Here is a 27,232-nt window from a genome sequence, read left to right on the forward strand (position 1 = left end):
CCATATCTACAGTTTCCATTCTGCTGTTATGTTTTTCAGTGTGCAGTGGTCTATTATAATAAACAGTCTTTTCCCTAAAGTACGTTTTGCACTTTTCAACCGTACCAGCAGTGTATTTTGTGGTGAGCACTGTCACTTCTTTGACAGTGGCAGCAGATGAAAATCTCAAGAATTTGAGAATGGAGAGAAACTTATTCCTACTCATCACTTCCTTTGTGAAAGCTCATGGGCCTCCAAAAGCTGCATTGTGTGACCAATACATATGCATATTGGGAAGTTGTACCACTCCCATGGCTATCAATAACCCAAAGAATACATGCATGTCATCTGCTGTTACTGGTTTCCACTTTAGCCCATGTACTTTTTTCTTTGTTAGATTTTCAGCAAAATAAGCATTAGCTCTCTCATTAGCCCATGAACAAAATTTAGAAATCACATAGCTATCTATAAAATGACTAAAAGCATCTCCAGGAGTATGGAAAGTAAGGGCTGGAATAGCCTGAGGCCCTTGGGCAGTACCATTGGTGAAGCCGGGCGGTGTACATGGCTGTGCATCAGCAAAGATGTCGACAAGAAACTGCCACCCACTGTCTTCAATTGGATCAACATCCTGCCATAATTCACTATCATTAAGCTCCAGTTCACTGTCACTACTCTCATCTTCACCCTCACTTTCTGGCACATATGATGTATCAGAGTCTGAATCACCCCTGTCGGGCATGGCAAAAATATAGCAAAAATAAGTTTCCAATAATGGCAAGGCAATGAGAAGACACTAAAGTATATCCTTTTGTATTGATAGCCTTAGGCAAACTGGGCATGGAGAGGCACTTCTGGCCAGTAATATTTTATGATGGACAGTCATGCCATATATAAACAAATTGATTGGCTGATGAGTGTGGCTTATTTTTATTCCCAACAGTAGGCTATACCAGGCTCATAGACTGCCTACAGGACAAAAAACCACTCCGCAATATGTACGGGTATCGCATGACGTATATGTATACGTCATGGTATTTGGTACAGAGCGTGTCCGTGACGTAAAGGTGTACGTCATGGGCATGAAGGGGTTAAATGCTTCTGAAGATGAACATAGTTTCTCTTGGTTCTCTTCTTTAGAGGTTCACCTCTGTCATCCTGCAACATCATGGTTTTGACAAGGCTTCATTCTTCCTAATGTTATCAGTAACAGTGTTAAAAGATGGATGAGAATGACCAACAGGTTCAGGTTTCACTCATATTGCTTGTTCAAATTCCAGGTTTCACTCATATTGCTTGTTCAAGCTGCATCATTTAGGGTATTATTGTGCACATTCTATATATCTGATGGAGAAGAAGGTGGAAGTCGTCCAGTATTAACTTGTAGTGATTCTGGACCTTCATTATTTCCAGGAAGTTTTGCATGACGGAATGTAAAACATATGTCCTGTCGAAGTATGCAAGGTTTTCAAATTCTTCAGGGATGTTATCTTTCAAAAACTGTATACTTTCCTGCACCTTTTCTAATGGGAGAAATGCTGACCCATCCATCATTTTCATGGTAGCATTCCACAAGTCTGATTCCTGTATCTTATGCCTTGTACTTTGCATGAAGTGTAGGAAACATCCTTGAGTAATTACTCGTACATGAGAACCTAGAATGCTACTGACAGCCTGCATGGCAGCTTTTTCAAAATCTAATACAACTTTTATGGCATCTGGTGTGAATCCTAGCCTTTTATAACAATCTACAACACTTCAAAGCAGTTCTTCATGTACATTTTTTGACTTTCCTGACAAGAATGCATACATGCAGGAAACTGCTGTGTCTCCTAATGTGGCTCTAATAACAAAGATGCTGAAAAGTTTCTGGAACCATAGCATAGTTCCCATCCATAAACCACATACAGGCACTGCACTGTAATTGCAAGCACTCATCAGTACCATGTACAACCACTCTGTTGCAGGCAGTCAAATCACTGTCATGCAACATGAATTCACCTCTGCCAACAAAGATCACGTCTGCATGTATCCATCTGACCAATGTTGGCATGAACCTGGTCATTTGCAGACTCCAACTCCTGAGCAAGCAGCCGGTTTGGGCGACCCTTAGTTTCTATGACTGTTGTTTTAGGGTTGCTCTTAATTTTGTGACAGAAACTAAGGCTTCATCTGTTTTATGAGTGGGATCAACAAAGGAGTGTGGATTCTGCACCTAAAAAAAATTAATCAACTCAGTGTTAGCTACTGATTAAAAACAACCTTGCACTTCCTGCCTGCTGGGGGCTTAATCCTTTGACTGCAGGAAGGACAGGCAGATCTTATGTATTCTTTACCTCTTTATTGATTTTAACAATATAAAGTGAGAGGACTAACTACTGAGGATAATTCAAAGATCGAGGAGATATTTTCATGCAGCAGATTGTTAAAACAGTAATGAAAAATTTATGGTCAAAAGTGGAAAAGGGAAGTATAATCTTAATTAATCTCCTTACATTAACATCTGTAGTTAGGGGTCCTTTGTATTTCAGGCTTGATTGTTGACAGCACTGCCATCATATCTACTCATCCTTTGATATTTTCTTCATGTACATATATATATATATATATATATATATATATATATATATATATATATATATATATATATATATATATATATATATATATATATATATATATATATATATATATATATATATATATATACACTCAACCCCCAGCTATCGCGAGAAATTGGTCCCTTAACATCGCCGTGATAGCTAAAAACGCGATAGCCATTGTTAAGAATACATAGGAAAAAAAAAAATTGTTCGTGGCCCGCCAGAGTAGCAACACAATTCAACATATTGGCACCTTTTTTTTCCCCTCATCTCACCATGATTTATAGATCAGTCTTGAGGAGGACATGATTTGAGCTTCGCACAGCATTATGTCCAGCACTATCACTAGTGAGGTTCATATGTGCCTTAATGTGGTCCTTCTTAAGGTAAATACCTCTCACTGTAGACTCGTTGATGCCGAACTTAGCGCCCACTGAACTTTTACTTTGTCCACTCTCGATCAATTTCACTATCTCATATTTCACAGCATATGTAAGGTTCTTCCTCTTCTTGATTTCTTTCCCAGGCGCCGCTGTTGCCTTTCGCTGGGTCGGGTTGGGTGGTAGCGATCTCCCTGGGTGGCCAGGAGGGGGAGTAGAGGCCATTGTCCCGAGATACACACGCGTGACCTTGAGATTCACCACGGCACGTGCCACTTAGTCAACTGTGGCGGGAGGGACTAGAGGGATGGGGGAGCGGGAGAGTGGCTGGATAAGGAAGCGGGAGTGTGCAAGCCAATCACGGCCTAATATGTCAGTCAAATTCAGCCAATTAGCAAGCGAATCTGGCCAAGATATATGACGTAGCTGTCACGTGAACATCCTGGACATATAACGACTCATGGGCCGCGATAGCTCCACTAGGATTCGCGTTAGCCCATTTAATGTGTTTTTTATTGTTCCCGTGATAGCTTTAAACCGCGTTAGCAAAACCCGCTATAGCTGGGGGATAAGTGTATATATATATATATATATATATATATATATATATATATATATATATATATATATATATATATATATCCCTCTCTTCTCCATTGGGCTCCTCCAATCACAATCTCATACCTGTATCTTGTCCCATCGCTCCAATCCCTCCTCAGGATTCCCCTAAGCGGAGGTGCCTCTGGCGTTTTCATCATTTAATGTGTTTTTTATTGTTCCCGTGATAGCTTTAAACCGCGTTAGCAAAACCCGCTATAGCTGGGGGATAAGTGTATATATATATATATATATATATATATATATATATATATATATATATATATATATATATATATATATATCCCTCTCTTCTCCATTGGGCTCCTCCAATCACAATCTCATATCTGTATCTTGTCCCATCGCTCCAATCCCTCCTCAGGATTCCCCTAAGTGGAGGTGCCTCTGGCGTTTTGCCTCTGTTAGTTGGGGAGACCTGAGGCGGTATTTAGCTGATTTTCCATGGAATGACCACTGTTTCCATGTCAGAGATCTGTCTATGTGTGCTGAAAGCATAACAGAGGTGATAGTGTCTGGCATGGAGGTGTACATTCCTCACTCTTTTTCTTGACCTAAACCTTCCAAACCTTGGTTTAACACAGCCTGTTCTCGTGCTATACATGATAGGAAGGTGGCCCACTCTTCACTCAAACCTTTGCAAAAAACTTTACCTTGGATGATTCAGGGCTTGTTCCTCCCTCTCCTCCATCCTCTGACTACTTCATCCTACCTATTGAAATTCTTCGCATTGATGTTTTCCGTGCCCTTGCTGGCCTAAACCCTCAGAAGGCTTATGGACCTGATGGGGTCCCTCCTATTGTTTTCCAAAACTGCATCTCTGTGCTTGCATCTTGTCTGTCAACTTCTAACTTTCCTTCTTGCTGGAAGTTTCCCAACATTCAGCCTATTCCTAAAAGGGGTGACCATTCTAATCCCACAAACTACTATCCTATTGCTTTAATTTCCTGCCTATCTAAAGGTTTTGAATCTATCCTCAACAGGAAGATTCTTAAACATCTATCACTTCACAACCTTCTATCTGATCGCTAGTATGGGTTCCTTCATGGCTGCTCTACTGGTGATCTTCTGACTTTCCTTACTGAATAATGATCATCCACTTTTAGAAATTTTGGTGAAAATTTTGATGTTGTCTGAGACATATCCAAAGCTTTTGATAAAGTCTGGCACAAAGTTTTGATTTCCAAACTAGCCTCCTACTACTTCTATCCTCTGTAACTTCAAGTTAGTTTCCTTTCTGACTGTTCTATTGCTGCTAGGGTAGGTGGTCATGGTTCTACTCCTAAATCTATTAACAGTAGTGTTCCTCAGGGTTCTGTCCTGTCACCCACTCTCTTCCTATTATTAATCAATGATCTAAACTAAACTTCTTGTCTTATCCACTCCTACGCTGATGATACCACCCTGCACTTTTCCACGTTTTTTCGTAGACATCCAACCCTTCAGGAAGCAAACAGTTCATGCAGGGAAGCCACAGAATGCCTGACCTTTGATCTCTCTAAAATTTCTGATTGGGACAGAGTAAACTGACTGTTGTTCAATGCCTCAAAAACTCTAATTCCTCCATCTATCAGCTCAACACAACCTTCTAGACAACTATCCCCTCTTCTTCAGTGATACTCGACTGTCCCCCTGTTTTACACTAAACATCCTTGGTCTGTCCTTTTCTTATAATCTAAACTGGAAACCACATCTCATCTCTAGCTAAAACAGCTTCTATGAAGTTAGGTGTTCTGAGACGTCTCTGCCAGTTTTTCTCATCCCCTAGCTGCTAACTCTGTACAGGGGCCTTATCCGTCCATGTATGGAGTATGCTGCACATGTCTGTGGGTGTTCCACTCATACCACTCTTCTAGACAAGGTGGAATCAAAAGGTTTTCATCTCATCAACTCCTCACCTCTAACTGACTGTCTTCAGCCTCTTTCTCATCGCTGCAATGTTGCATCTCTTGCTATCTTCTACTGCTATTTTCATGCTAACTTTTTTTCTAATCTTGTTAACTGTATACCTCCCTTCTTCCCACGGCCTTGGTGCACAAGATTTTTTTCTTTCATCCCTATTCTGTCCACCTCGCTAATGCAAGAGTTAACCAGTATACTCAATCATTCATCCCTTTCTCTGGTAAACTCTGGAACTCCCTGCCTGTTTCTGTATTTCCACCTTCCTGTGACTTGAACTCCTTCAAGAGGGAGGTTTCAAGACACTTAATGATTTTTTTATTACTGATTCGGACCCTATTCAGGGATGGCATCTCAGCTATTTTTTTTCTTTTTTTCTTTTTCTTTTTCTTTTTTTTTTTTGCCCATGGCATACATAAGAAAATAAGAAAGTAAAAAAATAAATGCGCAGCTTTTGGCCACTCTTGTTTCTGATGATCTCCATTGCTACTGATAGTGATGTGAGAAACTTGATAATGTTTAGAAGCATATTTCAAATCAAGATTCAGTGTCCAAAGTTATACAACTATCAATCCGGTGTTTGCATTAAAGCCCTATTTGAAGTGTTGAAATAATTTTTGTAATGTATCATAAGAAGTCCTATTTAGAGGATCGAAACATGTTTCAAATGTTTCAAAAGCTCTTTTTAAAGCATCATAACATGTTTCAAATCATACTCCATTTTTATCCTCTTTAGATATTGTTCAGTGAATTTTTGTCCTCCTTAGATATTTTTCAGTGAGTTTTTGTCTGGTGTGTTCATGTGTGGTGAATTTTTGTTGTGAGTTTGTGTCTGGTGAGTTCATGTGTGGTGAATTTTTGTTGTGAGTTTGTGTCTGGTGAGTTTTTTGTCCACACTCCACCACTGGAGTCAGTGGCCCAGTAATAGAGGTTGTATGAGTGGAGGGAGTAAAATAATTTCGTACTGAGTGTTTAGGCATGGCCTTGTGGGAATTCTTCTGCCTATCACCCTGCCATGTCAGTCACAATACTCATGTGTTTGTCAGACTTGTTAACTATTTGTTGCTTCAATAAGAATCTGAGAGCATCAATTTCTTTAATAAGGATGAAAATATTATAAATACATAATTTTTTTGAGGATAATGGCAATGATTTTGGTGTATATACCATAACACTTGACAACACTGCTCCAAGCTGACCAAGGTCAGTCAATGACTGGCCACAGCCATGCATCACAGGTCAGATGGAGGCAGGTGACCACAGTCACTTCCTCACCATCAACAATGGAAACTTAGCTTTCTGCACTTGCCACAAGCCTTTGTTTGCTTCACAGTAATGAGAAAGAACTTGCCTTATTTATGACAAAAAAAATCTTAGAAGAAAATATCAAAAGAAGATCTTTAATTGAAAGTGATGGTATTCTCAGATCATCTTAGATAGATTTGGCAGGCAGAGGAAAGGCGAATCCCCCAAGGGGGAAACACTCAGGAAGCTCAGTACAAAATAACTTCACACATAATGTCACACACTTGCCTAAGGGGTGGCTGGTTTGAGCCATGTGCCTGGGATTATTTCGTTATATACAAAACTCGTGCATTAGATATGAATAGGGGTAAAGATCCAGTAATGTCGCTAGATGTAAATTTGTTAGATGTAAATTTGTTAGATGCAAGGTTCTACTGTACTTATAATTCTTCACTTAGCTTAACTTAACGAAAACAAGTTTGGCAAATTTTGTATACATCCACAGATGAAGCAGTGTTTGTTAACTGTATCATAGGTTTCAACCTTGATAGGGTAAAAAAGCAATTATGGAGATATAGGTTTTAGTTGTAAAATCTTATAGTTTTTACATTACTTTCATTATTGTTAAAACATTACATTCCCATACTTCAAGTTGGCAGCTTACCATTCATATGCTTGAAAGGCTCTCTCATTGTTGGATTGGGAATTATGATTTGACATCTTAATGTATTTTGTGTCTTGCCATCTCATTTGCTGGCAACTCAAATGCCAATTCTTTTTTCAAAACTTCCAGGTCCTGTAGTCTCCTTCAGTGAGGCTATACGTGAAATGCGGCGACAGGTGCTAAGCCTACGTCGTCTGCCTCTCACTCATGTCACTCTGACAGAAAAGTCTTGGTGAGTATCACACTAACCATTTTAATCTGACACTGTCTATGGGACCATCTTTTGATATCACTTCTTCCATAATAGATAATTAGACATAACTTTGTCTCTGAAAACTAAAATAAATAACTATGCATTCCTTAACTTGGGCATGCAAGGATTAGAAATTTTAAACCAAGCACTTTTCTTTCTTTTTATTATTATTTTTCAATTATGCCCTTGTCTTTTACAAGCAATATCATTTTATCTAATAGTTGATTAAATTCTAAAACGTTTGTGGCCATTACAACTCTTAGAGGTAACATTTGATTTTTTCATAGTATTTTGGTATTTTATTGATCTTAGTTATCATTAGTTCTCTCATATATATATATATATATATATATATATATATATATATATATATATATATATATATATATATATATATATATATATATATATATATATATATATATATATATATATATATATATATATATATATATATATATATACACACACACACACACACACACACACACACACACACACACACACACAGAGAGCTGACATGATGTGCTTCCTAGTGCTCTACATATAGAGGGAAGGAATAACACAAATTGCTCACAGTGGAACAAGTTATCATATGAAGATCCAGGAATACCTAGGTATTCCTAGTGTGTGGTTGCCTTGTCAGCTGCCGTTGCTTCCCTCTTGGGGAGGACAATACAGTTTTGGGCAGAGAGTGGGGGGGGAATAGGATGGTGATGAGAGTGGCCTCAATTAACATTAATGGAATGAGTGCAGCTGTAGAAATGAGAGAGGTGATAGAAAGTATTAGAAAGGGAAGGATTGAGGTAACAAAAAATGAAAAAGATAAATGAAAGATTCTGGAATGATCAACTTCATGAATGAAAATGAGAGGTGTGGGAAGGAGTGAAAGAAGGTATGTTGTAGTGTGGTATAGATGAGAAAAGCAAGGGTAGAGGAATGGGAAGAACATTATGTATTCACCATGCCCCATTAATATGAATGGAAAAGAGGCACATGGATGATAAGGATCCACAATAATGTTGAGAGTGGGAAAAATAGTGACAGGTAGGTAAGTATGCATGGATGTATGCTCCTGTAAAGGCAGTAAGTGAGAAAGGAAGAAAGGGGATAAGGAAGTTTTGGATTGAGTGGCTTAGTAAAACTGGAAGGAAGAGAAGGGTTGTGTTAGTTGGAGATATGGATGAAAAAAACTGGAAGTTGTGAGTTAGCAGGTGTAAGAGGAAAGTGGGAAGTAGGTGGAGTGAACAAAAATGTACAGTACCTGATGGAAGGAGATTAAGAGACATGGGGAGGAGAAGTTTGGGAATATGAGAATGAAGAGAGATGATGGAGTTCTTGTAGGTAGCAAAGAGGAGGTGGGAGGTGTGTGGAAAAGACACATTGAACATTTATTGAATGAAAATATGATAAGGAAAGCAATAATATCCAGTGTAAGTATGGAATTAATCTGAAAATGAGCATTTGTGTAGAGAGGAGTAGGTAGAGGGGCAGTAGAGAAAGCAAAGGCTTATGAACCTGATGGGGTCCTTTCTATTGTTCTCCAAAACTGTGCCTCTGTGCTTGCACCTTGCCTAGTCAAACTCTTTCAACCCTGTTTATCAACATCTACCTTTCCTTCCTGCCAGAAGTTTGCCTATATTCAGTCTGTTCCTAAAAAGGGTGATCGTTCCAATCCCTGAAACTACCATCTATTCCTTTAGTCTCCTGCCTATCTGAAGCTTTTGAATCTATTCTCAACAGGAAGATTCTTAAACATCTATTACTTCACAACCTTCTATCTGATCACCACTATGGGTTGCGTCAAGGTGATCTAGCTTTCCTTACTGAGCTTTCCTTACTGAGTCTGTTTTAGAGATTTTGGTGAAACTTTTGATGTTGCCTTAGACATATCAAAAGCATTTGATAGAGTCTGGTGCAGAGCTTTGATTTCCAAACTACTCTCCCAGTTTCTATCCTCCTCTCTCTAACTTCATCTCAAGTTTCCTTTCTGACCACTCAGTTGTTGGTGTGGTAGACAGTCACTGTTTTTCTAAATCTATTAAGTGTTGTTCTTCAAGATTCTCTCATAACACCCACTCTCTTCCTATTATTCATCAGTGATCTTCTAAATCAAACTTCTTTCCCTATCCACTCCTATGCTGATGATACCATCCTGCACTTTTTTCATGTCTTTTCATAGATGTCCAAGACTTCAAGAAGTAAACAGTTCATGTAGGGAAGCCAGAGAATACCTTACTTCTGATCTCTCTAAAAATTTCTGATTGGGGCAAAGCAAACTTAGTATTGTTCAATGCCTCAAAAACTCAATTCCTCCATCTATCAACTTGGCACAACCTTCCAGACAACTATTCCCCTCTTCTTCAGTGATGCTCAACTGTCCCTTCCTTCTATATTGAATATCCTCGATCTGTCCTTCACTTTTAATCTAAACCGGAAACTTCACATCTCATTTCTAGCTAAACAGCTTCTATGAAGTTAGGCATTCTGAGTTTTCTCTGCAGGTTTTTCTCACCCTGCAGCTGCTAACTCTGTATAGGGACCTTATCTGTATGTGGATGGAGTATGCTTTACATGTATGGGGATTCCACTCATACTGCCATTTTAGACAGGTGGAATCAAAAACTTTTCATCTTATCAACTCCTCTCCTCTAACTGACTGTCTCCAGCCTCTTTCTCATCACCACAGTGTTACATCTCTTGCTATCTTCTGCTATTTTCATGCTAATTGCTCTTCTGATATTGCTAACTGCATGCCTTCCCTCCTCCCACAGCCTTGCTGCACAAGATTTCTTTCTCTCAACCCTATTCTGTCTACCATCTCTAATGCAAGAGTTAATCAGTATTCTCAATCATTCATCCCTTTCTCTGGTAAATTCTGGAACTACTTGCCTGCTTCTGTACTTCCTCCTTCCTATGACTGGGATTCTTTCAAGAGGGAGATTTCAAGACACTTATCCTTCAATTTTTGGTGATTCTCTTGACATGTCTTTTAGGACTGTCACCTCGGTGGGATTTTTGTCATTTTTTGTTTCTCTTGACCAGTGACCCTTGTAAAAAAAAAATAAAAGTTAGGCTAAAATGTGGCAAAGCTGCAGACATAGATGGAATAATTGCAGAAATGTTAGAGGTGGTATGATTGTAAATTGGATGATTCTAATTTGTAATCAGGCATGGAGGCAAGGAGAAGCACTAGGTGAGTGAAGGAAGGTAGTTATTTTATTTCTGTATTAAGGTTGTAAGTATGAATGTAATAGATTCAGGAGAATAAGTTTACTTAGTGTGCCAGGAAAGGTCTACAAGAGAATCTTGATTGAGAGATTGATGGAAGTGACTGAGGTGAAGGTCAGTGAGGAAAAGGAAGGACTTGGGAAAATAAAATGTTGTGTGGATCACAGTTTTGCCAAAAAATGATAATATTGGAGCACTTAGGAAATAATAAGAAGTTGTATCTAGTATTCCTGGACTTCAAGAAACATGTAGCAGGGGGAATAAGGAAATCCTTTGGGATATTCTTGAGATTTATGGTGTAGAATAGTTGTTGAAAGGAATTAAGGCTTTTATAAGGATTTAAGATGATTCGTATGCTGAAGGAACAAATAGCAACTGACGGCTTCTTGGACACACTGCACGCGCTTCTACTGATGGACAATACGGTAATTCTCGCAACATCTCGAGATATGTGTATCAGGAAACTCAGAGTTGTTATCAGTTATTGCAATGATTATGGAATGGTTCTTAATGAGGACAAAACTAAATTTTTTTGTTTTAAATAACACTCATTGTGATAAAGTTCCATTAAAGATCGAGGGACATGTTATTAAGTACTATGACAGATACAAGTATTTAGGAGCCTGTTTTACCGTCAGCAGTTGTATGAAGGACGTGATGTCACTACATGAGGTAAAGTGTCAGGCAGTCATCAACAAATTTTCTGTATTTTGTGCCTTGAACCCAGATATGCCTTACCGTTATAAGCGATGTGTGTTTGATGTGGCTGTGTTGGCTGAACTGACATAAAGTTGTGAGTCGTGGCTGACAAACAGCTGTGTCACTCACCAGTCAGTATAATAAACTTATGAAATGTCTCTTGGGTGTGAGAAATAACACAAGCTCAAACTTATGTCATGTTGAATCGGGAATTAAACCAGTTTACCATATTGTCTGTGTCTGATGGAAACGTTTCTTGGAGAGGAAACTGACTTTACTTGACAAATGAACCATTTCATGTATTTAGTTTATGCAGAGAAGCTAACACCCCTGGTTATAAGTTTATCCAGAGTGCTTTACAGTATGATAATCATATAAATCCTCTTGACAGAATAATTAATTTAATTACCAATAAGCCAGAAGACACAACAAAGTATCACACATATAAATCAATATTGAATTCTAGTCTTGGTGTCCATAATATTTATTCAGATGACATATATATCCCTGATTTTACACGTATGGCATTTACTAGAATTCAACAGATGTTTCATGACTTAAAGATCGAGACCGGCCATTGGAGTCACATCCCATGGGACTTGCGCGTGTGTCCATGTAACGGGCAGGCAACACAGACTGAGCAACATGTATTGCTGGAGTGCGTACTGATGAGACAGATCAGGCAAAAATATATGATAAGCAAACAAAATTTAGATGAGTTATTTAATGAAACAGAAGATGTAAATGTTTTGTGTAGGTATGTGTATGAAGTTTTGGATAGTTATAGGACCTAAAAAGAAAACAATAATGAATTAGAACTACCTATTGCATTAATATTGGTCAAATTGTGTTAGACGTTATGTTGAGTTATGTATCTATGTTAGTTATAGTAATACTGCTAGTAACTGTTTGCTATAGTAATATTGCTAGTAACTGTTTGCTAATGTTGGTTACTTTGCATCGCCTAATCTTAAACAATACTTAGGTGAAAGTGCTTTTATTCATGTTTGTAAATGTATGATTCTTTATTTGGACCATTGGGAATTTTGTACCTTTCATTTTACTGTATGAATAATTTTTTTGGTCATTAAAAATAAATAACTAACTAACTAGGTGTGAGGGAAGACAATTCTAAGAGAAGTTTTGCTGTAGGAACAGGAGTGATGTGTGGTTTAATATTTTTATGAATGGCTGCATTAGGGGAATGAAAGCTGAAGTCAGAATTGTTGGTGGTAGGCTAAAACAGAATGGAGTGGCATAGGTTATAATAGGATTCCTATTTACAGATGATATTGTATTACCATCTGAGAGTGAAAGGAAACTTCAGAGGGTGGCGGATAAATTTCATAATGTGTGAGACAAAGACTGAAGGTAAATGTTGAGAAAAATAAGGTGATGGTATTTGAGAGGAGAGAAGTGGAGTTATGTGATTTTAGGTATGTGTGATGTGTTATGGGAAAGAGAATGCAGGAACTCTGTGAGTTAAGTATCTGGGAACAGTGTTAGGTAAATGTGATAAGATGGATGGAAAAAGAGTGGTTGTAGAAGCTGGATATGTCATAGGAACACTTGCAAGAGTAATAAAAAGGAGAAATCTGTCTGAGGATGTAAAAGAGAGAGTTAAGATAGTATTCTCTTGCCAGCATTGGTTAATAGATTAGAGATCTGGACATGGAATAGGGTACAACAGTGAAGAGTGAATGCTGTGGAAATGTTATCGGAAAGTGGCATGTGAATTGGTAAGAGGCATGTGGAGTGACAAGAGGATGAGAGCAATGGGTGTGTTTGAGAGATGTGGCATGAGCACTGGTGCAGGTGGTGTAAATTATGGTGTATTGGAATAGATGAACACACTAAGATGGTATAACCATTTTGAAGGGATGAAGAGCAAGGAGTTTGTAAAGAAAGTGTATACATGCACACTTGAAGGTGCTAATAGAGGCCTGTTGCTTGAACAGGTTGAACAGGCAAGTAGGGAATGCTTGAATAGGGAAAGGTGGATGCTTTTCTTTCATGGCCATTCCCTTTGGGATGTTCCTAGGAGTGATAAGGTATCAGAAAGATAGATAGGTAGATTATTGTATTGTGCTGTGATGGACATATTTTTCAGTTATTATTTTGCCAAAACAATACTGTTTTTATAATAATATGGTTAAATGTATGTAGGCTGTATTTAAATGACATTTCCAGCACTTTAGTGATTGACATGAAAACTCGTTTTATTGTTTTCAAAGAGTTTATTACCAGATATTGTTAAATATCATCTGTTCACTTGTGTTAAATATTTCTCAATGAAGTAGAGAAGGATGCAGCAACACTCTTGATATAAGCTCACTTACAAGAAATGTAATGTCAAGTCTTTTAGAGATAAGTGATCAAATTTCACATGAATGCAGCATAATTGAAAAATCATTGCAGGTACCAGTATGTGTGCCGCACCTGGGAGAGTGTGCGCAAGTGGAGTCTATTCATGGAGTACAGCCGCCTGCTGCCTTGAGCGGTACTGGTGCTTGTATGTGGACACCTCCTGCCTAGCACCACTGCCCACACTACCTGGGTGTCGTGCTGCAAGTGACGCCTGGCGCCATTCTCTGGCACGCTCTGCCCCCTGTGGGACTCACAGCCAGTCGGCCCCGCCCTGCTCCTGCCCCTCCCCATCCCACAACTCAGTTTGTGGGCATGGGATCATCATTCTGATGGGGTCGGTGTGCACGTGGGCATCGTGCCCAGCTGTGGGAGTGGCACTGCGTCGTATGTTGTTTGGAGCTGTAGTCCTTGGTCATCATCACCTTGGGCAGCAGTTGTGAATGGCCCAGCTTCTTTGTTGGGTCTCTTCAGGTTGCATTGTTATTTGTGTGGGTGCCCATTACAGTAGTTCCTCACTCTTGTGGCTGTTGTGTATTAACATCCCATCTAGGAGTCGTCCTAGATCTAAAGTATGTTTCAGTAACAAAGAACCATATATAGTGAGAAGCAACCACAAACCATGATCAGTGAGGTACCACAGTAATGAGTAAGCCATAACAAAAACTTTTGTAACACCATCCCTGACCTTATCAGAGTGGGTCTGGCTTTTCAGTACATCATGTTTAACATAAGAGGAATAGCTCATTTGGTCAGCTTATGAATTATTCAAGGAACAGAAGAAAGATTGTGAGCAGTTAGAAGCTGTATTTCAAATTCTGATCTTTACTTGCACCAAGATTAATTCCAACAATTTTTGTCAAAATTATAAGACTCCATGATTAGGTAAGACTAAATGCAAAGAAGTATGCATGTGTGTGTGTGTGTGTGTGTGTGTGTGTGTGTGTGTGTGTGTGTACATGAGTGTGACAATGTCTGCATTGCAATATTATATCCATTAGGTGATTGTTTACAAATCACTAGCTCTTTGTGAAAATACAAAAAGATATGTTTTTAAAAGACTTGGTGATTTCATGCCTTGAAACTGGGGAAAAAAAAAAAAAGTATAAATGGTAATATTTCCACAATGAAAAGCAACATTGGACCACTTCTCACAAAACAACATATCCACATATGCTGCAATCATAAGATTATATCAGCATCCACTGATATCCACAAAATAGTTCTTCCATAAGCTTAAAAAAATCATGTTATTGTTCATATTAATTAAAAGTTTTCTTTGCATTTATATTTTAGTTACAATAAAACAAACATTATTAGGTATGAGCAAAGGATATGTTATTTACAAAGTAATTTTTAAATGACCACACTTTCCATACAATAGCACAAATAAACACAATAACCAAATGATTTGATGGGCATAGTTGTATATTTTTTTTTTAATTCAAAACCAGATTTAACAATAATGCTTTGAAAACACATCCTTTTGTTATTCTGAATTAAATTCATAGCTTTTTATGAAAGTGGAAAGATAAAAATAGTATGAACTATTATGAGGATGCATATAATGTGGATATATATATATATATATATATATATATATATATATATATATATATATATATATATATATATATATATATATATATATATATATACGAGTATATATATAAACCTAAAAAATGTAGGCTACATGGGAAGAAAGATAATTTTTTATCTTTGAAAGTCTGTGCATTTCAGATCAGATGTGTGTTTTTAACACCTATAATTGTTCTGACTACCTGTTGTTATATCAAAGGCAGATAGGTTTGACTGGAAAAAATACTGTGCCCACAATCTATGTAACTGGAACAAATGTACGTCTTCTATAAATGTTGCATATATATTGGTCAGTAAAGAAATTTAATAATGTTTATATGTAATTATAATCTTGGAGTATATATATATATATATATATATATATATATATATATATATATATATATATATATATATATATATATATATATATATTATAAAAGTGCATATGGGCTACTGGTGTGGTGGTTAGAGCTTTCAGCTAACAATGAAAAGGTCCTGGTCTCTAATCCTGTAATGGAATCATATAAGCTGATGATTTTCATTGCTTTATATAACTACACAGGTACGGCTAATTAAATTGGTTATTATCATCCAAAAATGGAAGGCTCATGGAACTAGTGATGACACAGGCATTAGTATTTTAAAATCTTGGAATGAATGAATTATGGATCTTTGTCAGGTTCCCTTTATATGTTATCGCTGGATAGTCACAGATCAAACATTTCCCTTGTGTACAGGTTATTTTACATGTTTTTCAGTGTTCAGTAGAAGTTGATTGGCATCTAAATGTGCCATGAGGAGGCCACAAGTGGATATGACCTGTCATCATTTCTAACATTCAGGGACAAGCTGTGGAACAGCAACTACAAGCTTATCTTTGTAAACCTAACACAAAATTCTGAGTTTACCTGGAGCTCCTGCTGTAACTGAATAAGACTGGAAGAGAGTAAGGTTAGTTGGTTGTTCTGTTGGTATTTAGTTGGTTTGGGTCTTTAAGGTTTTGTTGTATGTGTGAGAATGTTTGTTTTTGCTCTGTGTGTGTGTGTGTGTGTGTGTGTGTGTGTGTGTGTGTGTGTGTGTGTGTGTGTGTGTGTGTGTTTAAGAATATGTGACAACACAGGGAAATACATCCTAAAGAAAATTACTCCTCACTAGCCTTTTGTTCATGTCTTTTGTAAATTTTTTTTATATATTTTTCAGAGGTAAGACTATTTTTTTTTCTTTCTTTCATAATATTTTCAGTTCACTACACAACCTTATTTTCCCAATATCTTCTCATTTTCACTGTACTCACATTCTTGAGTCTGGGTACCTCCAACACACACACACACACACCAGTTTTATAATGGGAAACATGTTTGGTTATCATAGATTATCAATAATATTTTCTCTTCATTTACTTGATTTGTTGTGTGTGAATAATCTAAATTGATCATTCACATTTACATGAAATTAAAATCAGCCAAGGAGCACATGGAATAAGGGAAGGGAAAATGAAACACATTTTTCTATAATTTTGTCACTCTAGAAGGCTTTCGAAGATCAGTCTTCAAAGATCTTTGTCCTGTTTTAGAATTGATCCACCTTGGCACCAGCCTCCTGTAGACTGGGGATATCAGTGACAAATGCTCCCTCTTTTCCTACCCTAGGTGAACTCTTTGGAGGGCAATATATGTACATATGACACTTTCATATGTACATATGAAAGTGTCCACACACACACACACACACACACACACACACACACACACACACACACACACACACACACACACACACACACACACAAGCTTAAAGGTATATATCCAAGAATGTTTTTCATTAACACTACAATTTAAATACTACTTTCAGATTTCATTGAGGCAAAACATTAACTACATACAATAAATGTTTAGGCCTGTAGTGCTTGTGTGAGCTCATCCTATGAGATACTTTTTGACTTTGCCCTTGTAGTTATAAATTACTTTCTTGTAGCTAAGTGGTGGAACATTTCTTTTATTTGTGTTCATAAATGCCAATGGTTTTATGTGTATCTTCTTTTACTGACCAAAGAACACAAGATGTTTGGTGTAACTGTCTACTCTTATGCTTTGCCTTACTTATCTAGTACATGTAACTATTAAGTATGGGTTGAACATATGAATCAATAACTATTATGAATTTTGTGCCATTGTTATAGGGGATTATCATAAGTCAAAAAGAAATTTGTGGGATTTATTTGAGAATTGAATGGTGTCCCTATAAGTGGAATCCCTGTGTGTATCCAGGGCTCCATATAGTTAGGTATAGGATGAGGTTCCTAGCCAAGAGGTCAAAGACATCACAGTTCTAGAAACTTCTTGACAAAGGACACATTTGATACTTTCCTGACCACATTATTTGATGATGGTTTATCAAGTTTGTAGTTTCAGTGTGATTGTATTATTTATCATTCACATCCAAAACTTTTATCTTGATTGATTTATTTATTTTTCTTTCTCTTTAATACTGATCAATGGGTATTTAATTTTTGACATGATTGACTGCAAAAGGAACATTAAATAGATTGTTAATCTGCCTTGCAATACAAGATTGTTAAGTTCTGCAAGGTTATTATTGGTTTGAAACAGGAACTTTATTAATGTGCATGAGAGGTTTAGATCACATAACTAATGATTTTGTTTTCTTTATAGAAAAATTAAGATTAAGCAGCAAGAGAAGTTACATAAGCAAGTGAAAGGTTTATTATGTGCATATGGGGTGTACTTAGCTTTACAATATAACATCCTTAGATGGTTTTAGAAGACCTGAAGTCAGAAAAACAGCCTCTGAAAAAAAAAAATAATAATAATAATAAAGAAATAAAGAAATGTTTTTGCCAAGTCACCTCAGGCCAAGCCAGAAGTACTTCAGTTTTAGGGAATATCATGAAAGATATCACAACTATGGTATTATCTTTAAGTGAACAGTATCAAAACTATTATCTGAGAAAACTGAATGCACAAACCTTTTATTCCTGCAATTCCTGCAAATAGCCTTTGTCATTAAATAACAAACTATCTTCTGCATATGCTACCTAATATCAGCTCAGAATGAGTTTAAATTTCACGTGCACAAAAATTCCATGATTCCCATAAGGTATCATTTATTTTAAACATGGTACACGGCTGCTACAGTATACAGTAAATTTCCATCCAGTTACTATGCTATGCTGAGTATGTGAAATAAGGCTACCAACTATGACTTTCTTGATGTGTAATTAGAAGATAGAAAATTTAATACTGAAATGTTAACAACAAATAGTTTTGTGATTGAAATGCCTTAAGGTGAGGTCAGACAAGGACTATTAATTTCCATGCTGTTATTTACTTTGGCTGAAGTTTTGAAAGATTATTAGGTCACATGTAGCATCTTGGAGCTAGCAGAGTCTGAAGTCTGATGTGACTTTATTTTTTAATTATAATGGGTGACCAAGATTATTCATTAGGAGGTTTTGTAACTTGAACATTAACAAAACATAGCAGGATGAATACTACTGTTGCAGTGTAGTGATACACTTGCAAAAGAAAAAGAAGCAGAAGAAATACTTGTGAATTCATCAGAGGTTGAAGAAAAATAAGAGACTAAATTTAAATGAATGAGGAGGGAGATGTCAGCATTCAGGAGCCAGCTAGTGCTGTCTTCTACAACATCAGTTGTTTGTTTAGGTTTTTGTGTATTGGTCTAGTATTAGTGTACACACACACACACACACACACATACACACAAATATTGATTAAATTGATATTATGCCACAGATTGATTATTTAGTGTGACACAAGGGACTATGGTTACTTAAAATCTGTACTAGCTTAGAGTGTATGTAGATCTATCATTCTGTCTTCAACACAGATCATACTTAATTTGCTTTATGATTTTGTAATCAGCTTCCTGTTACTCTCAAAGGTTTCTGCAGTATCAGTGTAAGAAAACTACATTAAACCAATCTTGTAATTTAGAAAGTCACCAGATGTTATGTTTAGTTGCTGGCATTCTCAGGATGGGATGAGATTCTAAAGAATTATATGGGGAGCAAGAAACTTACTGGACAACTTGCATGTATGTAATTGGGGCACCACTTACCCTACAAATACTTTAAGCACCATTCAGGCAGGCCCTTCAGTATGGGAATGACAGTAACTAATGTGAACTAATATCATGTTTAAACTCAAAAATAGTTGAGTACTTGCGTGACTTAATTGATGTATTCATCTATCTATTTATCTACCTATATATCATACCTGTTCCTTAGTATAAAAAAATAAATAAAAAATAAAAATAAAACTGAAGAGGATTACCACTACAAATGCCTCCATTTTTTCTCTTCATTACATTTTCTCCTTGTATACTTTCATCCTCGGCCACTTTTCTTAACATGCTAAATACGTTTTATACATATATATATACAAGTCTGTAGGGGGAGGTAAATTACACTGTAGAACAGCCAATTTATTGTTATGAGTCAAAGATGTGATTCCTTCTTGTTTTGAATTATAGTTTAGCACATGGTCTATTTTGTCAGTAATATATATATATATATATTATATATATATATATATATATATATATATATATATATATATATATATATATATATATATATATATATATATACGTGGGTGTTATCATGATACTTTATCATGATAATGATATTGGGTTATTGGTTATCCGATAATTATTTTTCCTGTGTTATCGATTTGTCACTATTGCTGATACTTTTGGTCCCAAACTAGCGATAATCAATGAGTTTAGCTTTTGGAACATGAGTATGTTGAAGTTTTAAACTTTCAAAATCAAATGTAGTCATTTTACTTAAAACTACTTTTCATTAGTGAAGAGACAGGATAAACATTGAATTTTAAGTTTTCTTAGATATTTCTATTTTTTTTAAGATAAAGATAAAAATAAGGATTTGGATTTATCAATTTATCAATTTTTTATTTAAAATATCAATATCATTATCGCTAGTATCTGAATTTAGATTTATCAATTTATCGGTTATCAGTTATTCGGCGATAAATTTATCACCCGTTATTGATTATCAGTTATCGCTGATAAGGTTACTGTTATTGATTTATCGGTTATCGTGATAATTTTTTTAGTTATTGTGCCCATATATATATATATATATATATATATATATATATATATATATATATATATATATATATATATATATATATATATATATATATATATATATATATATATATACTCTTTAGGGAAGGAAACCGCTGAATCACAACATTAAGGTTTGCATCCTACACCTTTTCTGCCTTTGACTTAAAGGGACATCTTGCTAATTAAAAAGTTGCCTTTAATTTACTCTTTGGTTCACCTGCATGTAGTGAAGGCAGCCACCTCACACACATCTGTCAGTTACTTTAAAAAAAAAACATCAGGATGACAAAAAACTTCAAACTTTTTTTTGCTCAATTTTTCTCTATCCTTCAAGTCTCTTGTGCTGACCATCCACAAGTGAAGTTACCACAGCATGGTGTTTATAACAACCAAATACATATGCTTCTATATTGGCTGACCTTGATTTTTTCTTTTTCTTTCTTTCTTTTTCTTTTCTTTTTTTTTTACATTAAAATACCTTTTTTTTTGGGGGGGTGGGGGAGGAATGTAGAAATATTCTACTGTGATACATTTTACTTTCAGTGAGATATTTCAAATAAAGGAATATATCTTGTGTGGATTTCAGTGGATGAACACTGTAGATGATTCTAGTATTTTTTTCTAGAAGAGCATTTAAAATTTTTTCTATCTGGAGGATATCTATGAAGATCACAGCCTGGTATTACTCTGTATAATCACCCTCAGTGCAAGATGATGAGCTTCAAGGAATAGCAAAAGCTGACCCATATAAAAATAATGGTGATCTCATGACTCCATAATTCAAAACTAGAAAAAAAAAATTTCTTATTTGTCTTTCCTTTTAAGACTTCTAGTCACCAAGCTAAAAATGCATACAAATATTGGTTGAGTAATTCTATGTACTTTGGAATGTGTATGGGACCAGCACCCATTCCATCCTTCTTGAGGTTGTTTGGATTTGTGTACATACATTAGCTATGAGAGATCAGGAGTGGTTAGTGCTATACCACAAATGATAAAGTGATTTTGTGATGAAATGAACGTAAAGAAAAATCATGAACAAGTTTGTTTTTTGATAGAGAAAGAATATGGTAGATGAGTTTAGAGAACCATGATGCTGATTAGAGATAATAGAGAGAAACTGCAAAATTATATCAGTTTAATAGAATAAATGTGAAGGAATTTAAATATAATTCTGTAAAGAGCAAAAGGAGAATTTGCTGACATAGGCCTGAATGACTGAATATTTGAACTGCTGGCAAGTTTTCATTATTGTGGTTTTGATATTGATCCATCATAATCCAGGGAGATAAGGGCAAGCCACAGTTAGAGGAAGGGCAAATTTTAAGAGACTGGAATGCAAAGATAGCAGCTATGACTGTGGAGAAGAAATCAATATGAAAAATTTGGTGAACTTGGTGAACGATAAACTGAGACGTTATGATTAGATTGAGAATATGAAAACAAAACAATGATATCCATAGGTCTAATTTTTTTTTTCTCTCTCTCTTGAAACCTGTCAAATAAATAAAATATTCCTTTACAGTATCATCTTGTTAACATCACCAAATTTTCAGAAATATTTTTTCACAAGTTACAGACCACATTAATATCATATATTAGACATTTTCATGCCTTTGTAAATGGATACTTTATTTGATCTTGTCCTGTCTATTCACTCTTTCATTGAAGATAATCATATATTGATCATAGTGCTTGTGCACACACTGAAGAAAAATCCAGCTCCAATGTTTTTGTGCTTGTGCACACACTGAAGAAAAATCCAGCTCCAATGTTTTTATCTCCATTAGTTTTATAATTTCCTGCTGACCAACTAGTATTTCATTCATTTATGGAACCTCTCATATGTGTGTGTGTGTGTGTACATTGTGCATATGCATGCACACACATGTGTGCTTGTATAAGAAAGAGGAGAAAATCTTTTAGGTTATAAGAGTGAGTTGGTGTATTGGCATTTGGTGGTGGTAGTTTTGAATCATGGGATTATAATTATTTTGCTTAGTGTGTCTAATAAATGTCACTCCCAGTGAAATTTATGTATTATTCCTAACATCCAGAGTTCTCAGACTGGGGTTCATAGGAAATTTTTCTTACATTGACTGTGGTCAGTGTAAGAAAGTGATACAATCTCATCAATTCTTGGGAGGGGTTGTGGGCACATCTGGCAGGGGTCATTGGCATATGGACCCAGTTAGGGTGTGGGACACTCCATAGGAAGAACCCTGCATCTGCTGTGGTCTCAGGATTGGAATAGGGAATGGTCTCATTGTAGAAGGGGCAGGGTAAACTGATGCTGCTGGGCCTTGTGGAAATATGCGGCTAGCTGTGCTCTGCCTAAGCTGCTGGGGTATAGTAAGATAGCCCATGAGACTATCCATTTCCACTTGAGGCTGATGGGGCTAGGAATGTGAATGTGTGTGTGTATGAGTGTATGATGCTTTGTCAGGGCTATCTTATATAGGCTTGCTGGTCTGGTATATGGATAGACTTAGATGGCTGACAAAAAAAGTATTCTAAAAAGAAATTTGCCGAGAGAGAGAGAGAGAGAGAGAGAGAGAGAGAGAGAGAGAGAGAGAGAGAGAGAGAGAGAGAGAGAGATGAAGCTGTGTGCCATATCATGTTGGTTCACGTTCTAACAGAAATCAAGCGTTAAAAGAAAAAAAAAAAAAAAAAAAAAAAAAAAAAAAAAAAAAAAAGCTGGGGATGGCTGCAGTTTGGTGTCAGCTTTCCCTCAGCCTACTTGACCTCTCTTCATTTACCCTCTGACCTCACCAAACCCCTCCCACAAACACACACTCACATCTCTTCAGGATTGTAGTCAGGTGACACCTACCCACACCCAATGGGCGGATGAGGGAATGGTGCGAAATAATTAGCTAAGCTCTTCTTTGCTTCCACCACCACCACCAATTCTTTTATTAATGTCTTAACACTTTCAAGCACAACTACTGCCATCGTCAGTTTATCGCTTTTAGTACTGAAGCTTCACAAAACATAATAATAATAATAATATATTGTCACAAAACACGGAAAATAAAATCTTTGCCTTAAATGTTTAGAAATTAACATTGAGCAACAGGGAAGTGTAGGAAGAGAGACAGAGCCGCATATTCATATGGAGGAAGAGGAGGAGGAGGAGGAGGAGGGGGGAAGAAGAAAGTGTATGCCAAGGACACGGAGGCAAACACAGACCAGTCTTGGGTTTATTGTTGGTGTACAGCAATACCCGGGCGAGCAGCCGCGGGTATGCGAGACGAGAGTCGAGGCGAGACTGACGCTGCCTCGTGGCTTCCCCAACTCCCAGGTGCTTGACTTGACCTCACTTTGGCCAGTCCCACACCTGGTAAGCTTAGCATGTTGGGAATCCACGATTAGCGTGGAGTGACTAGCCGGGTGGCCAGTCACTACATTACTCCCCCCTCCCCGCTAGTGGCGCACCAGCGGGTGGCGGTGGGCCGGGGCAAGAGGTGGTGCACCAGCGGGAGGCGGCAGGCCGGGGCAGGAGGCGGCGTCAGGGCGGGACAGATGGTGCACGAGCGGGCGGCGTTGGGACGGGACAGGTGGTGGTGCAAGAGCGGGCAGCGTCGGGGCGGGACAGGTCACATCACACTACGGCTGCGAGGTGGAGTTCGGGATGCGACACTGAAGCCTCTATAGAGCCTTCCCGCAGGGCCTGCAGCTCCTGGTTGCCTTCTTGCGCCGCCATTAGTGCTGCGTTGTCCACGGGAGGGGGCGTGTGCCCGTTGCCACGCTGCATGGTAGGGCGCCGTCGCCAGAGCGAGTATCGCCTCATCATCCCAAACTTCCTCGAGGTGAGGAAAACATGTGGCCATGTCAGGCGTGAAGGCGGAAACGTCACACATGTCGTATGTGGTCGCCATCGCGTGTCACGGCGTCATTCCAGGGGTCACCAACTGTAGTGTTCTCTATGCCAAGGACACGGAGGCAAACAGACCACAGTTTTGGGTTTATTGTTGGTGTACAGCAATACTCGGGCGAGTGGCCGCGGGTGTACGAGACGAGAGTCGAGGCGAGACTGACGCTGCCTCGTGGGTTCCCCAGCTCCCAGGTGCTTGACCTGACCTCACTTTGAGTCTGGCTGGTTCCACACCTGGGAAGCTTAGCATGTTGGGAATCCACGAGGATTAGCATGGAGTGACTAGCCAGCTGGCCAGTCACTACAAAAGAAAGGAGGGGGAGGAGGAGGAATACAAATACAAAGGAATGCAAAGGAAAGAACAGACATTAACAGCTCTACTGGGCCTAACGAGGCTGTCTGTGTGTCTATTCTACCACTACCACTATAGATTCTAAAGGCGGTGTCACACTAGCACTTTTTCCGTCAACTTTTTCCGTCGTTTTTCTGAAAATCGTCGATATCTTGGCTGCGGCCTGTCACACACAAACGGTGTTTCGTCTGAAACTTTCCGTTGGCACAGACCGAGGAGTGTAAACAAACATAGAGTCCACGCTACGGCAAAGATACGCTGCTCTGAAACTAATACTGTGTATTGTGAGACACAGTTGACTGTGTTGTAAGCCGCTCTTTTCAGGCCTTTCTTCATATAAGATTCATCCTTGTGGTCCCAGAGGCACTTATAGCTCCTTATGCTTTCCATGAGGAACTCCTCTGAAAGACGTGTCCAGCTTGGATGTGGTTTTCCTTCCATGACGAAGCGTAGAGGTGGTAATAACGCTCTGTAAGACAGGTTGAAGCCACGCGGAAAGTCTCAGTCTTGGAAATGTACTCGTAAACAAAGGCGGAAACGATCCTGATCGTTTGAGAAATTCATGCGATAAGTTCATGCGGAACGATGAAAAATCGACGGAAATCGCATTAATCGACGGAAAAAGTGCTAGTGTGACACCGCCTTAAGAGTTAGAGGCTGGAGGACAATAGGGGTCAAGGAAGGAAAACAAGAGAGCATAGGGAGAAGGAAAGGCTAAGATGTGATAGGAAAGGATGAAAGAGTAATTATACTATTCACTATAGTAACTGAAAAAAAAAAAAAAAAAGAAAAAAAAAATTTATGTAGGCGCAAAGTACGTTATATGAGGGGTTGCTGCGAGGTAATTGTCCAACCTTTGTTTAAGTTTCTATTGTATTACTATCGACAATATGTGCTGGGAGAGAGTTCCAGACATTTACGATTCTATTGAAGAAATAATATGTAGCCGCACCGGCTGGGCATCAATTGGCTCTCAGGTGATCTGTTTTACTGATCACACCCCATCATCGTAGGGTCGAGGAAAGGCAGTTCTCTCTCTGACGTTTATTGATGAGGTAGGCATGACCGTAAGAACTGCGAACAAGTTCTCGGTCTCAATTTCTTACAAAATAACATTATACACTGATATTAAACACTTTCAACATATTACAATATTCATTAACAATACATGCAATTGACTTAGCACTATGACAATCAGTTTTTACTACAAAATTAAAGTATTTACCTCGGTCACCATCCTGCCCGTCTTTGTCTGAGCACGACTTGGCCGTGAGTGATGCCCGCAGGCGACTAGCAGGTTAACCCCACACTACCAACAAGTGAGCATCGGCTTCGGTGCTTAATATAGTATTAAATACTGATACTTACACATATTACACGTTTTCATGCAAATAGAAAACTATTGAACATTTCACTTATAAGTGCCGAGGAATAATGACATGAGCTACATACGCTTTACATACAGTAACATAATACTTAGCCTTGTCTGATCTGAAACGCTTACCTATAATCTTGTAACCATTATTTCTAGTGGTGTTGGAACTGTCAATGATGAAATAGTTGTTTACATTTATGTTATCAAAGCTCCGACACATTTTAAACAGTTCAATTAAATCTCCTTGCATTCGCCATTTCTCTAAACTGAACAAGTTGAGTTCCCTCAAGCGCTCCTCATAAGGCTTGTTCCGCAGTCATGGGATCAACTTGGTAACTCTTCTTTGGACTCTCTCCAGCTTGTCTATATCTTTCCTGCAATGGGGTGATCAGAACTGGATGCAGTACTCAAGTAGAGGTCGGACAAGTGTATTAAGCAATGTGAGAAATACCCCTTCTTATTTGAATTCAAGAGTCCTACCAATAAACCCAACGAATTTATTTGCTGTTTTAACTACTTCCGAGCAGTGTTTACTTGAATTGAGGTCTGAGGTAATTATAATGCCCAAGTCCTTTTCCTCATTAACCTTGAGAAGCTCAGTACCGTTCATTAAGTAATCAGTGTGATCGTTATTACTACCAATGTGCAACACTTTACATTTATCTACATTGAAGCTCATCTGCCACTTGTCTGACCAAGTGGCTAAGTGGTCGAGATCAGATTGTAATTTTCTTTTAACCTCTGACGTGACTACTTTATTAATTATTTTTGTATCATCAGCAAACTTAGATACTTTACAGGTGAGGCCCTCATCGATATCATTAACGTAAATAAGGAAAAGAACAGGGCCGAGCACAGATCCCTGTGGTACACCACTTAAAACTTCTCGCCAGTTTGAAAATTTACCATTTAAAACAATGCGCTGCTTTCTCTCAGACAGCCAGTCTTCAAGCCAATTGAGAAGTTTTCCATTTAT

General features: G+C 37.7%; 2 protein-coding genes across 3 annotated transcripts in view; one reads left to right on the plus strand and one right to left on the minus strand.

The window, feature by feature from the left end:
- LOC135101418 (nonsense-mediated mRNA decay factor SMG9-like) overlaps positions 1 to 22,684 on the plus strand; it is a 70,711-nt gene extending 48,027 nt beyond the window's left edge. Inside the window, exons 8-9 of the mRNA XM_064005359.1 lie at positions 7,515 to 7,617; positions 13,987 to 22,684. Coding sequence (XP_063861429.1) covers positions 7,515 to 7,617; positions 13,987 to 14,065 — 182 coding nt within the window. The 3' untranslated portion in view covers positions 14,066 to 22,684. The remainder of the gene's footprint in view (positions 1 to 7,514; positions 7,618 to 13,986) is intronic.
- LOC135101427 (selenocysteine lyase-like) overlaps positions 16,534 to 27,232 on the minus strand; it is a 203,922-nt gene continuing 193,223 nt past the window's right edge. For both annotated transcript variants that reach the window (XM_064005370.1, XM_064005378.1), the window contains exon 10: positions 16,534 to 18,320. In XM_064005370.1, coding sequence (XP_063861440.1) covers positions 18,281 to 18,320 — 40 coding nt within the window. In that variant the 3' untranslated portion in view covers positions 16,534 to 18,280. The remainder of the gene's footprint in view (positions 18,321 to 27,232) is intronic.

The sequence above is a fragment of the Scylla paramamosain genome, chromosome 1 (genome assembly GCF_035594125.1).
Source record: "Scylla paramamosain isolate STU-SP2022 chromosome 1, ASM3559412v1, whole genome shotgun sequence".
Lineage (NCBI taxonomy): Eukaryota > Metazoa > Arthropoda > Malacostraca > Decapoda > Portunidae > Scylla > Scylla paramamosain.